We start from the raw sequence: 12,357 nt of genomic DNA on the forward strand, positions 1-12,357 counted from the left end.
CTCTCCCCCTCTCCCTCTCCCTCTCTCCATACCAATTGCATAATTTTTTCTAGCAATAATCAACTGAATTGGTTACAGGGCTGTTAGTCTGGGGAGAAAGCTGATTTATCCAGGAAAGAACCTTATGAGAGATTCTCACTTTGCACCAAGTTCGGCTGTTGGTCCTGGCCCAGAAGAACTAAGTGGGGCTGGAAGGAGGAAACCAGAGAACTTTTGGTTTAATGTGGCTTCGACGTTAGTTCCTGCACATGCTCATCCTGCCCTTCTTTTCATAGATGGAGCTGATTAAGAACATCAGCACTGCCGAACAGCCCTATTTATTCACGAGACACGTTCACTTCCTCAACTTCTCAAGGTGAGTCACTCTCTAGCTTTGTGGTCATTTCCTGTCTTCTGAATCTTTATGCTCTGTCTAAGGAGCAAGCAATGCCCTCACGGTCAACCTGGATTGACAGCCCAGAGCCTTCACCCTTGAAAGACAAAGGCGTGGTCAATCTAGTTAGCTTTGCTACAGAGAAATCAAAGCTTGAAACATTTCTTCCTAGAGAACCTTCTGAAGTATTCTAAAAACATGGAATTATTTTTGATAAGAAGACATCCAATGACATAGTATTTTAACAGGGGGAAAGAGATGATTTTTGTATTGAAACAAAGAGACAAGAAATGAAAATTTTGACATCCATTTCCTGCAGTGTGAGCCTGCTTAGAACTCTAGGGACAACACAACAGTAGGGTTATAAATGTCTCTTCTGCTCCAAAGAGCTCGTGCCAACCCCTACCTAACTTATTTTGTTTTTAACCTAAACATCGCAAGTCTTGTATATTTGACAATGGTGAGATACTTTTGATCTGTTTGTTTGTTTTTCCTTTGACTTCTGTACCCTTTTATAACAAGAGTGCAGATTTTCTTTTTCAAATTTTGGGCCTTCTTTTGATTAAACTGAATCTTCGAGTTGTGTGTCCTTTCTCTCAGCCGTCCATGGACACTCGCTACAGTGTTATTGCTCCTTACACTGGTAGCCCTTAGGTTCCTGCTGTGCCTACCGGTTCTGCCATGTCCTCACCATTGGCATCTGTCAGTCAATAGCTCACCGGGTCCAGAGACAGATCCTTTCACAAACCTAGGGCTCCCGAGACCTCAGCCACCCGTCTAGCACCATCGTCTGAACCTTAGGATAACAATTCCATCAGAGGACTCAAAGGGTGCTTCATGCACACACAGTGGGTACCAGTTACCAGGTGGTGCTGGCTGAGTTGCCGCTGTGGGCTGGCACCTCAGGAGGCTGGCTGTGGAGAAGCTCTGCTGCCCAGCTTGATACCTGACACCCCACTGGGCTTGGTGCAGGTTTTAGTCTTCAAAGGACTCCCTGCTGCCCAGGAGGTCCAGGGCCAATTAAGTATAACGGAGGAATGAGATTCAGCAAAGGTACATTACTAAGCAAAGGAGTTCCCACATTCTATTTCCAAGTGAGATTCGCAGGCCTGAAGTTCCCCAGGACTGCTTGACAAGACAGAGTTGTATGGGACAAGAAATAAGACCTTTAAAAGAGTCAACGGTAACAGGACCAGGTGCTGGCCCAGCTCACTGTTTTTCACCATGGCTCATTGCTGGGTTAGCTAGCGTGTGCACCCTGCTTCTTCCCTCCAGAAGCCATGTCATTAGTCATAATGAGGCCACTGGGGTTCGTTAGATGTTCTGGGCCCTGTGTTTGATGGTTTGTAAAGAGAGAACCTTGTTTGGTTTGGGCTGTTCTGGTGACTTCCTTCTGTGCCACCCCTGACACCTTCAAACTTCAGTCATTAACTCCCCTTTCTTTCTAGGTTAGATCTTTGCATCCAAGCTGCAATACAACAAATCTTAATAACGATCTCAGGCCAGTTCAAAACTCTAATGAGAAGCCCAAAACTGGTATCTTAATTGGATCAGCAGCACCCAGCATGATGGCTGTATTTTATCTGAGCTTCTACCATCAAATACAGGAGTGGAATCCTGATTGCTTTAATTGTAGATGGAAAAAAAAAGCCTTTTAGAAGATACCACATCTGCAGGAAACGGTGGAGTCCTGACTGTTAGGACCCCTAAGCCTTACAGCCCACCTTCCTACTGCCCAGGATGAGGGCAAGCCATGTGGCCTTTTGGGGAAGGCTATTTTCTCAACTTTAGAAAAGGGGCAGTTCCTTCCCCCTCCCACTTGGTACGCATGGTTGGACCATGAGGAAATGCTCTCTGAGAGAGAGACAGTACAGGAACTCATGGCAGCTCTTACTGCATCTCTATGGCAGTCCTGGAGCTGCCTGGCCCACAGTGACCCTCCAGCAAAAACAGACAGACACACAGACAGGTTGTCTCCTCTCTCTCCCCTCTGCTCATCTCAGAACACATTGGTGAAGCCTCTTCTCTCAACCTTCTCTATGCCATGATGGCTGGGACTTCACCGGTGAACTCGGGATGTTTCCCTTGTCTTTGGAATCCTTGAAGTGTTCTTCCGCTGCAGATGTGTGTAGTCAAGAGTGATGGATATAGGGAGAGGAGCCACAGGGCTTCCCCTAGGGGAGATGGAGGGCAGCAGGCTCCCTCTGGTTGTGCTGAGGTATGAGAGACCAGCCAGCTCTAGAGCAATGAGAGACAAGAACATTCCCTGTCCAGGAGCAGCAAGAGGGAGAACAGACCAAACAGCTGGGGGAATGCACTAAGCTCAGAGGAGGGACCTGGCTGGAGACAGAATCGTGACTGCTGAGGCGGCCTCGGTGGGAGCATCATCCCCTCTGTTCTTCTCTCCCGATAGCCCAGGTCCAGGGCCTTAGCTCTGAGATGTGCTGAAACATGAGGAAAATTACAAGATGAACACGATTCCTTGGCAGGACCACTGTTAAATTCATAGAACCAGGGTATTAAGAATGAGTTTGCCTTCTTTTTCAGGGGTGTGTCTTTCTTCCGTCTAAGTAGCAAACTGTGACTCCACAGAGACAATCCCCCCCCCCCCCAGAAGAACACAAGGAGTAAGGAGAACAGCTGAGCTGGGAATTGTTAGAGACCTTGCAATCTGAGCTCTGTTTTGAATTCTAAGCATAAATACTTCTGAACCGCTCTAGAGAAAGCTGCCCCTACAACCAGCAAACGCTGCTGGTGTGAGAAGCCAGATGAAGAGGCCAGGCTAGAGTGCTGTCCTTTGGTGATATTTCTGAACTTTATGCATCATTAACTTGTAGCAATGTCCTTGCTGCTGAACAGACTGTCAGAATCAGGCTGGACCCCGCTCCGCCCCCAATCCAGTCCCTTTCTCTCACATATGTATTCACAATATGCGTACTGCGAAGTCTTAAAGGACCTGCGTTCATAGCGGGTTCTTGTTTTGTTTTTTTCTCCATTTATCTTTCTCCATTGAGAATGGCATTCCTATCTGACATGTAGTCAAGAGCAGCAATGTAAACGATGTCCCGTGAACTCATGGCTGTTAGCTAGTGAGCTGACTTCCTGTACCCGTGCCCTCAACTCCTACATCTTTGTTCATATTTCCTCTGAGTCCAAAGGAACCCTTCGGCCGTTTGCAGTCCTGTTCATCCCACCAATAGAATGTGTTTCTGCAGTTACTCTGGAGCCGGCTTCCTGTCAGAGTCCTGCCAGCTCAGCAGAGAGCTCAGGTTTGGCCTGGGTTTGCACGGTTTTTCCTAGGGTGTTCTTTGATACCTATTTTGAACTCCTTGGAAATTTGGGTCAGGCAAATGTTTATTCCTCTGGATGAAGGGAGAGCTGAGTCCAAAGCTTCTTGGCTTAGAAGGTGCGGCTCTGTGTTGGGATGTCGAAGATGGGCCTTTCGTGTTTGTGTTGTAGCTTTGTATGATTTTCACTGATTATTGAAGTAACTAAAGTTACATGTGTGTGTAGATGTATACATATCCATATACATCATATACATACATATATACACATATGTGTGTCCGTGTGAGTGTGTATATATAGATATATACATGCATACATATGTATGTGTCTGTGTGTATACATAGATACATAATACATACACACACACACACACACACACATACACACACACATTTTTTAAAAATCTCAACTCTTCCACATCAGCAGCCTCTCTGGAGTGTGTCTTGGATCACATTCTCGAACGACAGTGACACACTCAGTTCTGCTTGTCTCTCTTGACCTTTCCCGCCTTTGTTGTTTGTCTTCTGGGCTTCTGTGGGGACCAGAGGATAATATTCTGTCCCGGTCTAGAGTCTCTCACACCCTCGGTTGCATTCTCCTAGCTGTGGCAACTTTCTAAAATACATTAGAACTTGAGGCCACTGAAGGGGTCAAGTAAACCATAGGGGCTCTCATGCTAAAAATGCCAAATCGTCTTTCCTTAACCTTTTTGTTTTGGTTTTAGTTTTTTGAGTCTGGGTTTCCATGTGTAGCCCCAGGCATCCTCCAAGTAGCTTTGTAGACCAGGCTTGGCCTTGAACTCACAGATTCACTTGCCTCTGCCTCCCAAATGCTGGGATTAAAAGGCCTGCACCACCACCACCTGGCTCCCTTAACCCTTCTTATTCCTCCTTTTTATTCAGGGTTCTACCTGACACCCCCAATTGTTGTTCCTACTTTTGTTTCCACAGATCAAGTAGTAGCCCCAGTGCCAACACTGACTTGTGAAAGAAAGAAAGGAGAACAAAGGAACACAGGGGTTTAGCCTCCAGGGTGGCTGTGTGATGCCAGCTGAGGCATTTGACACTTTCTCAAGTGAAGTCTGAATTACTATGGGAACAGAGCCTGAAGCCAGATGCCCTTGAAGGTGTCCTTTTCAACAGAGCAAGCCAGATCCTAGTACTTCCACAATTCACTGAGTTCCCATCTCTTTTCTAGACGTTGGCTTTGCTCTTATCCCCACAAGCGGCAGGATCCCTTTTGATCGGCTCCCTTTAAAAATGATCCAGACGCTTCAGTCTTCGAAAACAAAAATTAAAAGTGGATGCAGGATGTTTAACACTGTCTCCACCTACTTACCCAGACCTAGAAGTTGAAGTTCAAGGGGAGAGCTTTATTGTGAGCTCTCCCTATTGATACCTGCTGAATTTGTCTTCCTCCAGTAGCAGCCTTCCTCAGCCTTGTCCTATAGGTTATGAGTGCATTCACAAGGACACACATAGTTTGAATTTCCCTCAGTTTACCTCATAAATTTCTTTCTTTTTCCTTTCTTTCTTTCTTCTTTTCTTTTTTGTTTTTTTTTCCTTATCATTTTATCTTCCTCAATGAGCAGGAACCCTGATGTCATCAGCCCAGTCACTCCTTGTCTTTCCTTCAGGCCATTTTCATCAGCTTCCCACAGCAAGTGTTGGCTCTGCTTCTCTCCCCTCAATGCAAGCCAGAGAGCAAAGTCTGCTGGCTTGCGCAGCCATCTTCATGCCTGTATCTTCGTGTCTAGTGAGATGCTGTGTTTTGGTTGATATGGTTGAGATGTTCTGCTGGTCGGCATTGGTGATTGTTCCTTACCCAAAGGTGGTTAGATCGCTGGGGTCTGTAGACTGGCGGTGCGTTCTTCATCTTCCTGTTCTGTGGATTATTGCTGTAGTTCCTGATTGTCGTCATTATGAGCCCAGTTTGTTAAGAGGATATTTGTATTTACGCAGGTTAGCTGGTGATAGGTAGAGCTAACTCCTAGGACTAGAGTAGCTGTCTGTCCTGTAGCACAGATCTCCTCTTGCCTACATCTACGAACGGACAAGATTCATTATAGCAGGGCTAACCTCACCTAGGTGTAGCCTGTTTTCCTATATGACAGTACTGGGGAGTCCAGAATAGCAGGTTTGTGTCCTGGGGACTGAAATTTACTGTTGGAGAATCCTTCCTTTGTGTTCCTTTAGAATCTTCTTGCTTGTGTGTGCATGCACACATGAGCACATCCATGCATGTTTGTGTGTGTGATGACAACCTTGGACATCATTTCTCAGTTGCCTTGTTTGTGACAGGGACTCTCTGGCCGATAAGCTCCAGGGTCCTCCTTTCCCTATCTCTCATGTCACCATTGCTGGCATTGTGAGCACGTGCCTCCATGCCCAGCTTTCTACATGGGGACCAAATTCAGCTCCTCTTGGAAAGCAAGTGCTTTACTGAATGAGCCGTGTCCCCAGTTTTTAGTGCCTTCCTATTGAGTATCTTTAAAAATGCAAATATGCTGGGCTCTGCCGTGTGTGAATTAATACACACAAACATATTGGCGGCTCATTATATCTACTCTCCTCTAGCAGTACAACCCTTATACTGACAGAATTGAACAGCCAGGAAGCATGCATGAAAGCATTGATTTCAGTATTTAGTTACCATCTGTTGAGGGCCTACTGTGTGCTGTCCACTACTAGATGACGTAGTCTATGGCCATAGGAGGCACCCAGTCTGTTGTGAGAGACAGACATGTCAACACAGTAGGAAAGCCAGAGTTCAGGGATGGAGCACACTGGGGTTAGGTGCTAACGGAATATAAAACCTGGTGCACCTGAAGTCCGAGCAGGATCGAGAGCTGCTTGAGACCCTGTCTCCAAAAAACCAACAGAACAGTGGCTGAAGTTATATGATTATGGCTCAGGCTGGGTTTTGAGTGGTGAGCAGAGTCCTCTAGCAAGAGAGGTGGGTACTGGCTCCTGTCCAGCCATTTTATCTGAGTGTTTTCTGTCTCTTGAAACAATGCCAAGCACTTTCATCAGATGGAGGCTGCAGGTTCTCTCTGGAAGTCTCTAGAACCTCATCACAGGGCCATGGGTTCTCTCCTAAGGTCACTGGGAAGTACCTCTGCCCAGAGCCTGAGGTCTTGCCATAGTCCTCTCTGGGGTCACTTTCTTGAAGCAGTTCAGAGAAGCGGGAAGCAGCCCTGAACGGAATTTCATCTTCCTAATATGGATCTTGAAGGCCTTGCCTTTAAAACAGGTTCTTACTGCAGATGCAGAATCCTTGTGGAAGTATTAATGCTAGAGAAGCCATCCAGAATGGCTACCCTGTGGCCCTCAGCCCAAGTCCTCCCCGGGAGAGCCACGCATGCAGCCCAACACAAAACCTGGAAGCCTTCTTACCACAGTGGGAAAGACTGTCCAGGTCTTTGCTTATAGCTCAGTTGCATAGCTCTCAAGTACAGACCTTATAGATGACAGCATCCATCACCATGTCAAATGCTGGACATGCCTGATAGATACGAATTCAGTTGTTGTTTCCTGATGGAGTCTCATTGTGCAGCTTAGGCTGTCCTCAAACCCCAAATCATCTCAGTGCCGGGGAATGGTTCCAGCCCTTGGGGATAATCATCTTGATTTGCAATTCTGCATCATTATGTTTCTTAACTCTGGGATTTCCTTTCTACGGACAAAACTGAAGATTCTGGATCCAGACGACCTGTGTTCATCTCCTGACAGAGCCACAAATTATTTAGCCTCTTTCTGCCTCAGTTTCCCTGGGTATAACGGGGATAAGTCCAGTTTTTAGTCCACAGAAGATTGGAGATCTTCCCTGCGTTTGCTGGGTCAAGTATTAAGAACCTAGTGACTGTTGAATCCTCAGGGATGGTGACTGCTTCCAGTCCATGTCCCCTAGAGCACCTGGCTGAGACGATGTGAATTATAGTGTTATAGAAGGCCTATGTAGCCGCCAAGGCATTTGGAATCAAGCAATAAATTGAAACAACTGTTGAGGGCCACCTGTATGCCAGGGGGGGTTTGTACCAGCCCCTGGAAATACAGTCTTGTCCTTAGCAAAGCTGGACCTACTGAGAAAACCAGACATTTGTACCTTAACACTGTCACATGGTATAAAAGGGATAGTGCTGTGCAAAAAAAAAAAAGAAAAGAAAAGAAAAGAAAAAGAAAAAACCTGGTCTCTCAGTGTCCTTATGGGCACCTGGATCATGTGTTCCTGTTTCCTGCATGGTAACAAAATGCCTCCCAATTTCCAGTTGCCTGTCATAGTGGTGGGAGGCACTTTAGCAAATGGGCAATGGTTGGATTAAGTCAACCTAGAAGGAAAATCTGTCCCAGCAGGCCTTATTTTCTTGCAGCAGGGATGAATTGTAATGAGTTTCCTGTTTGTGTGCCCGTGTGTTAGGTTTGGAGGAGACCAGCCCGTCTACATCAACATCATTAGAGACCCGGTCAGTAGGTTTCTGTCCAACTATTTTTTCCGTCGCTTTGGAGACTGGAGAGGGGAACAGAATCACATGATCCGCACCCCCAGCATGAGGCAGGAGGAACGCTACCTGGTAAGTTCTGCAGCAGGCCCAAGCTGGGAGTCCTGGCTGGGAGCTCCTGTACCTCGGAAGGCTCTGTGGGTGAGAACTTGTTCCAGGTGACCAGAACACCTCGACTGATCCCAGATTTGCTTTGCTCAGTTTGTCTTTATTGCTGAGTTGTAGGACGTTCCTTGGGAGTCCTGAGGGGCCACTCCCATCGTTAAGAACAGGTGTGTTTCAAGACCTCTCTTTGCAGAGGGCTGCAAAGTCTGTTCTCACTCTTGATCCTGTTCCGTTCCCATGGCAACCTCTCCAGAGAGCGGGTTTCCACATGGGGACCTTGAGATTCCAAAGGGACCTAGATGTCCTGTTCCCCTGACCGTGTACCTGGCCGTTGCTGGTCTGACGACCAGCTGATGGTCCTCTAGCCTTCTGGCTTCAAATCCTGCTTTCCTCCCGTGCTGTCGATGACTGGCCGCCGTGCGCCACTTGGTGTTTCTGAATCTCCATAAAGGATGCTATTGTTGGCCTCCAGTTGTTTCAAAAAAGGAATTACTCACAAAAAATGGAAGGCAGAGCTGTGTGCCATAGACCAGCCTGCCATACACCAGAATAAAAGACATATTTCTCATCTCTTAGTGAGTTGGCGACAAAAGCTCATTGAGGAGCTGTGAGCCCCACGCGTAGGAGGCAGAAATCATGCCCTCTGCGTGGGAGAGCCCGGTGAGTTTCCCAGGTTATCTTGTGCTGTTGGGCAAGGGCGTGGCCAGGGCCAGACGTGCTGAGGCATTGATGCAGATGTGATCCCACAACTGAAGTAGAGTGTCCTCAGCACCTGTGTCTGCTCCTACTGGTCCCCATCACCAGCCTTGCCACCAAGAGAGGGTAGCCACAGTGTCATCACAATACCCAAACCCCCTTTGATGCTTAAAAAAACATCTCGGTATGTGTTTCATTCTCGGGTCACTTGTGGAGGTCACCATGGTGCCACTTTCACATCGTAAGGTCTGTACAAGAGATACAGAGGACAGGTTAAACACCTTACTCAGCCATGTGCTTCCAGGGGGTAGGCCGGCCCAGACCAGACTCAAATCTGCCCGCTTCCCACCAGTACAGGCTGAGCATCCTTTTATGAAAATCCACAATGCCCTCAAATCACTCTGAGAACCGACATACTGTACCCCAACCTCACTCACATTGTCATCAAAAATGTATGCACAGTGTGAACACCGCATAGCATTAGTTCTAGGATATTGTCTATGAAACATGCAGGGCTTCATGTTTAGACTTGGTATTCCCCCAAGATATCTCATGTAATAACTCTTTAAGATTTCTAAGCATTTCAATGTTTCTTCATTTACCTGAAGCTTCAGGGATTTTTTTTAAATTTTTGTTTTGTTTTGTTTTAGTTTATGGTGTCAAGTGCCCTAATCTTTGTCTTTAAATTGCAGTTAGGAGCATGGGTACTGATATATTTTTGATTCAGTGACACGATGTGTGTACTCAAAATACAGAATCACCTCCCAAAGGAATAGTGTTTTCTAGTTATCTTTGTTATTTGTATTGACTCTTACAATGGATTTATGTTGTTTTTAAAAGAGTACATTTTATTTAATTAAAAATATATTTCAAAGGTCTGACTTAGTCTTAATACTAAGAAAGTGCTGAGAAGCCAAAGATACAGACATGAATCGGCTTTGTTTTATTAAAAATAAATTTTTCTCTCACACAATATATCTCAACCACAGTTTCCCCTTCCTCCACTCCTTCTACCTCCCCACAACCTCCCCTGTGTCCTAGATCCACCCCACACTGTTTTCATTCAGAAAGGAGCAGAACTCTAAGAGACAGCAACCAAATCTGACAAAACAAGATACAATAAAATAAAGCAAAAGTCCTCATTATCAAGGCAACCCAATAGGAGGAAAAGGGTCCCAAGAGCAGGCAAAAGAGTCAGAGACACATCACTGCCACAATTAGGAGTCCCACAAAAACATCAAGCTAACAGTCATTACATACATGCAGAGGACCTTGCAGGGACCCATGCAGGCACGGTGCTTGCCACTTGGGTCTCTGTGAGGCCACATGAGCCCTACTTAGTTGACTCAGTGGGCCATGTTCTCCTGGTGATCCCCACTGACTCTTATAGTTTTTCCTCCTCCTCCGTATTCATGGGGTCCCCAAGCTCTGTGGAGAGGGACCCAATAGGGGCCTACAAATTAGACTGTCTCCGCATGATGTCTGGCTATGGGTTTCTGCACCCATTCTCATGTGCTGTGGGGGAAGCCTCTCTGATGATGACTGAATAAGGCACCGATCGATTAGACATTGTTTCACTGTTTTTTCCCAGTTGTGTTTGGTTCTACCCTAGGTCTCTGAGTTACCTGGTCTCCCCAGTCCCTGGCCATGCAGGCAGTGTAGGTAACAGGCTCCCTCTTGTGGAGTGAGTCTCAAGGTAAACCCAGATACTGGTTGGCCACTCATACAAGTTCTGCAGTATCATTGCCCAGCACATCTCGCAGGCAGGACGTCCTGCAGGTCAAAGTTTTGGACTGGGTTGGTGTCCAGGTTTCTCCTTCAGTAGCAGGCCACCTTTGCACACCAGAGAGACTGGAATGTAGGGGTGAAGGCTCCGTGCAGACACGAGCTCAGTCTTTCTGTGTTCAGTGAGCTGCGTGGATGTTGTCCTCTACGACAGGGTGCCACTGTCGGTTCTTGGAGAGCAACTCTGTTCTAGCGTCAGCCTGGGTTGTTTGGGAATCTCCATGGGAGGACATGAGTCTTCTAAGTTCTCTCTTTCAAAGAGCAGATGGGAGCTGAGGAGAATCATCTGGACTCTTCTACTCTGTCAAACTTCAGTGCTGTCCTGTAGATCAGTGGTCCTCAACCTTCCCGATGCTACAACCCTTTAATAGAGTTCTGCATGTTGTCGTGACCCCCACCCCACCATAAAATTATTTCGTTGCTACTTCACAGTTGTAATTTTGATACAATTATGAGTCATAATGTAAATATCTTATATGCAGGATATCTGATGTGTGACCCCTGTGAAAGGGTCTTTTGACCCCAAAGGGGGTGGTGACCGACCCACAGCTTGAGTACCACTGCTATAGCGCATCCCATATGTCACAATCCTCCTAAGTTTGTGTAAGTCATACCCTACCGTCTTTAGGAGAACTTGCACATCGGGAGTGGGACATGGTAGAGCAGTATAGTTTTCTCTTCCTTCTTGTTGTTTTCAGGGCTGAGAATCACATCCAAGGCTTCACACTTGCTAGGCAAGTGCTCCGTCACCAAGCTACCTCCCAGCCCTATATTTATTTTTTTTAAGACTCCCCAATGTTGAACGTTGCACTGGTAAGTGCCTGGGTGGCTTCTGACTTGAGTGGTTCCAGGGACATTCTCTGATGGAATTCTACTCTCAGTGTCTCGACGTTGCCCCTTTCCCAGAAATGAACACTGTGCTCTGGACATGACTATTTCAGCTGAGTTCACCAGATTGCTTCTTGGCCAGGCTTCCCAGTGTGGCAGAGGGAAAACCGGGGGCGGTGGTGAGAGGGGAGTCCGAGTTACCCCATCTGCCCTGGCCTGATCCCGTTCAAGGCTGTTTTCTTCTTCGGAGAATAGTTTATTTATTTGGAAGATACTCTATTGCCTGTTTCTTTTTTAATAGCTGAAACGTCTTTTTTGTTTTGGGTTTTTTTTTTCCATCTCTCTAGTCCCATGCCATAAAATTGTCCCGGTCAGAACCATCTTCAGTTTGGCAAGCCTGGATGGTCACTTGTGTACATCAAAAAAGAGTATTGTTTGTTCTTAATGTCTGCTCAGCAAAACTGAAAGGGTGCCACCTCAGCTGAACTGAGCAGGCCACCCCCCTTGGGGACACTGCACCAGGCCACTCCCTGTATGCCACATGCCCACAGACTCAGTGCTGGCATGAATCGGGGCTCTATTCCAGATCTCAGTGCCCCGAAGCCTCTTGCTTTAACCAGTTGCCAAAAATCTCAGTGTGCTCTTGGCCCAGAGTCCGGTGGAGCTTCTGAGCATACAGCTGAGAAGGCTTCTAGCGGAAGGGGCCGAAGAGAGGTGGTACCTTGCTGTCGTGGGTGGTTTGGAAAAAAGATGGAAAGTGATGCTGGACTCTGTGCCTTGCGGA

General features: G+C 46.8%; 1 protein-coding gene across 1 annotated transcript in view; it reads left to right on the forward strand.

Moving 5' to 3' along the window:
- Window positions 1-12,357, forward strand: part of Ust (uronyl 2-sulfotransferase) — a 279,700-nt gene that overhangs the window by 180,790 nt on the left and 86,553 nt on the right. The window contains exons 4-5 of the mRNA XM_075949235.1: window positions 276-355; window positions 8,078-8,231. Of these exons, the coding sequence (XP_075805350.1) occupies window positions 276-355; window positions 8,078-8,231 (234 nt within the window). The remainder of the gene's footprint in view (window positions 1-275; window positions 356-8,077; window positions 8,232-12,357) is intronic.

The sequence above is a fragment of the Microtus pennsylvanicus genome, chromosome 1, assembly GCF_037038515.1.
Source record: "Microtus pennsylvanicus isolate mMicPen1 chromosome 1, mMicPen1.hap1, whole genome shotgun sequence".
In the NCBI taxonomy this organism is placed as follows: Eukaryota; Metazoa; Chordata; class Mammalia; order Rodentia; family Cricetidae; genus Microtus; species Microtus pennsylvanicus.